At 41.2% G+C, this 5,000-nt stretch overlaps 1 protein-coding gene across 2 annotated transcripts in view; it reads right to left on the bottom strand.

Annotated features, from left to right (window-relative positions):
• LOC133559502 (potassium voltage-gated channel subfamily KQT member 5-like) overlaps positions 1-5,000 on the bottom strand; it is a 241,718-nt gene that overhangs the window by 17,644 nt on the left and 219,074 nt on the right. For both annotated transcript variants that reach the window (XM_061911321.1, XM_061911322.1), the window contains one exon: positions 80-211. In XM_061911321.1, the coding sequence (XP_061767305.1) occupies positions 80-211 (132 nt within the window). The remainder of the gene's footprint in view (positions 1-79; positions 212-5,000) is intronic.

Raw genomic sequence — 5,000 nt, 5'->3', positions numbered from 1 at the left:
GTGGGCCGCAGGGCCAGGACATCCATACACGAGCGACAGGGAGGAAAGAAAAACAGAAGACCCGTCAACGTGTTCTGACCTGGTCTGAAGGCTCTTGATGCGACACAGCATGTCCAAGTGTCCCGCAGAGTACTGCTCGATGACGTCCTTCACGTCGTACGGGCGCAGCGTCTCCTTGAACTTCTTCTTTGCCACGTGGAACCTCATGATCCTGCGCGGCAAACAGTGCAAAACCTGACCAAATGTTTAAACTTACACACTGTATTGCTGAAAAGTTTGACTATGAATGGGTTAGCCTTTTTTTAACACTTGTACGACAGTGAATAATGTTATCCAGCACTCTGTATAAAGTCATTCTCCACTTGAATTCAGTAATTGCAAACTCCGATATCGATAAAAGTATCGGATTATACCGCTTCGTATCTATAATTCCGATACAAACGGTCCCTAGTTGTGCAAAGCTGGACAGCCACACTGCAAAAACTGAAATCTAAGTAAGATTAAATATCTCAAATAATGGTGATATTTGCTTATTTTCTGTCTGATAAGATATTTCTTCTCACTGAGCAGATTTTATGTTAGAGGGTTTTACTTGTTTTAAGGGTTTTGGTCTTAAATTTTCTCAGTAAGCTATTCCAGCTTGTAGCTGAGATTTTATGACCTGTATTGAGTAAAACATGCTTGAAACTAGAATATCAACTGTTGCAAAGCTGTGTCATCAACACTCACAAGTATAAAACTACTTTTTTTTAAGTAATAATTTCTTATTTCAAGCATGAAATAAAAAAATCATGACTTTGACACAATTTTGTCTCATAATTAAATGGACTTTGCTGTTTTATTTTCAATGAAACAATAGAAAACACATACTCATATAGTAGTGCAGTTGTTATTAGTGAGAATATACTTATTTTAAGGTATTTTGGGTTAATTGAGGTTAGCTAATTTGACTTGTTTTGGAAAGTCTTGACAAGCCAAATGTTCTTCTTCTATTTTGCTTAGTTCAAATAAAATACCCCTCATTTTTGTATTTTTTTTTTCTTGTTTTTGAACACTGACTTTTTGCAGTGCAGTTAACATCTAAATGTCCTCCAATAAACACACGAGATTGCTCTTTTCTTCTATTTTACTCAAGTCATATACAAAAAGTAAAAATGGCTACTCGGAGCAAGCAGCTACACAACAGCTAAGCCAGGGGTCTGCAACCTGCGGCACCATCATTTTGACTCCCTAGAGCGTTTTCAAAAATGTATGAAAATAGAAAAAGATGGGGGAAAATTTTTGTTTTTGTTTTATTAGTGTTTCTGTAGGAGGACAACATGACACAAACCTCCTTAATTATTAGAAATCCCAGTGTTTACATCAAACATGATTCTCTGATGAGAGTATTTGTCGAGCACCGTATTGTCCTACTAATTTTGGCGGTCCTTGAACTCACCGTAGTTTGTTAACATCCATCCATCCATTTTCTACCGCTTATTCCCTTTGGGGTGGCGGGGTGCGCTGGAGCCTATCTCAGCTACAATCGGGCAGAAGGCGGGCTACACACTGGACAAGTCTCCACCTCATCGCAGGGCCAACACAGATAGACAGACAACATTCACACTCACATTCACACACTAGGGCCAATTTAGTGTTGCCAATCAACCTATCCCCAGGTGCATGTCTTTGGAAGTGGGAGGAAGCCAGAGTACCGGGAGGGAACCCATGCATTCACAGGGAGAACATGCAAACTCCACACAGAAAGAGCCCGGGATTGAACCCAAGACTACTCTGGACCTTCGTATTGTGAGGCAGACGCACTAACCCATCTGCCACCGTGAAGCCCAGTTTGTTAACATCCATCCATTTCTACCGCTTATTCCCTTTTGGGGTCGCGGGTGGCGCTGGCGCCTATCTCAGCTACAATCGGGCGGAAGGCGGGGTACACCCTGGACAAGTCGCCACCTCATCGCAGGGCCAACACAGATAGACAGACAACATTCACACTCACATTCACACACTAGGGCCAATTTAGTGTTGCCAATCAACCTATCCCCAGGTGCATGTCTTTTAAAGTGGGAGGAAGCCAGAGTACCGGGAGGGAACCCATGCATTCACAGGGAGAACATGCAAACTCCACACAGAAAGAGCCCGGGATTGAACCCAAGACTACTCTGGACCTTCGTATTGTGAGGCAGACGCACTAACCCATCTGCCACCGTGAAGCCCAGTTTGTTAACATGTATCACTTTATTCAAGAATGCCAGAGAAAGACATATTTTGATCCCACTCATTCTTTGTCTCATTTTTTCCACCAAACCTTTTATACTGTGTGTGTGAATGCTCAATGGTGAGCATTGTTGGTGTCATTGACTTGTGTGGAATGCTTATCAAGCATATGTGGTCATTGCATGACTGCAAGATAATCGATGCTAACATGCTATTTAGGCTAGCTGTATGTACATATTACATCGTTATGCCTCATTTGCAGCTATCCATCCATGCATTTTCTACCGCTTATTCCCTTTTGGGGTCGCGGGGGGCGCTGGCGCCTATCTCAGCTACAATCGGGCGGATGGCGGGGTACACCCTGGACAAGTCACCAACTCATCGCAGGGCCAACACAGATAGACAGACAACACTCACACTCACATTCACACACTAGGGCCAATTTAGTGTTGCCAATCAACCTATCCCCAGGTGCATGTCTTTTAAAGTGGGAGGAAGCCAGAGTACCGGGAGGGAACCCACGCATTCACAGGGAGAACATGCAAACTCCACACAGAAAGAGCCCGGGATTGAACCCAAGACTACTCTGGACCTTCGTATTGTGAGGCAGACGCACTAACCCATCTGCCACCGTGAAGCCCAGTTTGTTAACATGTATCACTTTATTCAAGAATGCCAGAGAAAGACATATTTTGATCCCACTCATTCTTTGTCTCATTTTTTCCACCAAACCTTTTATACTGTGTGTGTGAATGCTCAATGGTGAGCATTGTTGGTGTCATTGACTTGTGTGGAATGCTTATCAAGCATATGTGGTCATTGCATGACTGCAAGATAATCGATGCTAACATGCTATTTAGGCTAGCTGTATGTACATATTACATCGTTATGCCTCATTTGCAGCTATCCATCCATGCATTTTCTACCGCTTATTCCCTTTTGGGGTCGCGGGGGGCGCTGGCGCCTATCTCAGCTACAATCGGGCGGATGGCGGGGTACACCCTGGACAAGTCACCAACTCATCGCAGGGCCAACACAGATAGACAGACAACATTCACACTCATATTCACACACTAGGGCCAATTTAGTGTTGCCAATCAACCTATACCACCAAACCTCTTATACTGTGTGTGAATGCTCAAAAGTGAGCTTTGTTGGTGTCATTGACTTGTGTGGAATGCTTATCAAGATAATCGATGCTAACATGCTATTTAGGCTAGCTGTATGTACATATTACATCGTTATGCCTCATTTGTAGCTATATTTGAGATAATTTAATATCCTTTACTTTTATCTTCTTTGTATATAAGTTAGTTTTGCATGTCTCATGACACATTATCTGTATGTAATATCGGCTGCATTTCAGATAATTGTTTGTGTGCCATGTTGTTCCAGACCACAGTAAACATTACTTAGCTTGCCAAAGATTGTAATAAATCTATTAAAAGAAAACAGCCTGCCGATTCCTTTAACTTGGACACACACATCTATACCTTTGGCCATTCTGAGCCAGTCATTTCCAGGAGTTATCTCACCTTCTGAGTAGCCTCTGGTTTACTAATGGGTTCTAATGTTGTAAAAATGTGTAGAATAAACATATAACATTTGAACATTTCTGTCATTTTGATAGTAGGCTATTTTAGGCAATATAGACACTTTCGTCATGTGTTGCATTCACTATAAGACTTACAGTATATAGGGCTTTTCATTTTTTCCGGCTCCAGACAGATTTGTTTTTTGTATTTTCAGCGTTTTGGGTTGCCGACCACTGAGCTAGGCGCACAATAGCACACAAGCTAGAAATTAGTAATACATATCCTTAATCGAAAAATATTACAGTATAAAACAACACTTTTGCCAATATAAACAAGTATCAAACAAGTATAGTTGCATTCTACTTAGACATGCAATGTCTCCAAAGGCAAAAGCGTATTGGAAAGTATCCAGTAACAAACGTGTCTGCATCATTCCACTTACTGCGTCATGAGCTTGACTTAATTACCGTGTTCATTAGGTGTTGCCAAAACCTCCCACAAAAATCAATTACCACTCCACTTCAACTTATAGACAGCATAAATCCATTCCAGAAGGTTAATAACAAATAGGTTAGGATTTTTAATACCTACCATGGTTCTCTATTTCAGTGTTTTTCAACCTTTTTTGAGCCAAGGCACATTTTTTGCTTTGAAAAAATCCGGAGGCTCACCACCAGTAGAAATCACTAAAAAACGAAACTCAGTTGACAGTAAAAAGTCGTTGTCGCAATTGTTGGATGTGACTTTAAACCATAACCAATCATGCATCAATATAGCTCTTGTCTCAAAGTAGGTGTACTGTCACCACCTGTCACATCACGTCCTGATTTATTTGGAGTTTTTTGCTGTTTTCCTGTGTGTAGTGTTTTAGTTCTTGTCTTGCGCTCCTATTTTGGTGGCTTTTCATGTTTTGTTGGTATTTTCCTGAAGCAGTTGCATGTCTTCCTTTGAGCGATATTTCCCGCATCTACTTTGTTTTAGCAATCAAAAATATTTCAGTTGTTTTTAATCCTTCTTTGTGGGAACATTGTTGATTGTCATGTTCGGATTTACATTGTGGACGCCGTCTTTGCTCCACTGTAAGTCTTTGCTCGACAGTAAGTCTTTGCTGTTGTCCAGCATTCTGGTTTTGTTTACTTTGTAGCCAGTTCAGTTTTAGTTTTGTTCTGCATAGCTTTCACTAAGCTTCAATGCCTTTTCTTAGGGGCACTCACCTTTTGTTTATTTTTGGTTTAAGCATTGGACACCTTTTTA

Source organism: Nerophis ophidion, linkage group LG09, assembly GCF_033978795.1.
Source record: "Nerophis ophidion isolate RoL-2023_Sa linkage group LG09, RoL_Noph_v1.0, whole genome shotgun sequence".
Lineage (NCBI taxonomy): Eukaryota > Metazoa > Chordata > Actinopteri > Syngnathiformes > Syngnathidae > Nerophis > Nerophis ophidion.
The sequence above is the reverse complement of the archived record's forward strand: the minus strand, read 5'-3'. Positions and strand labels throughout refer to the sequence as shown.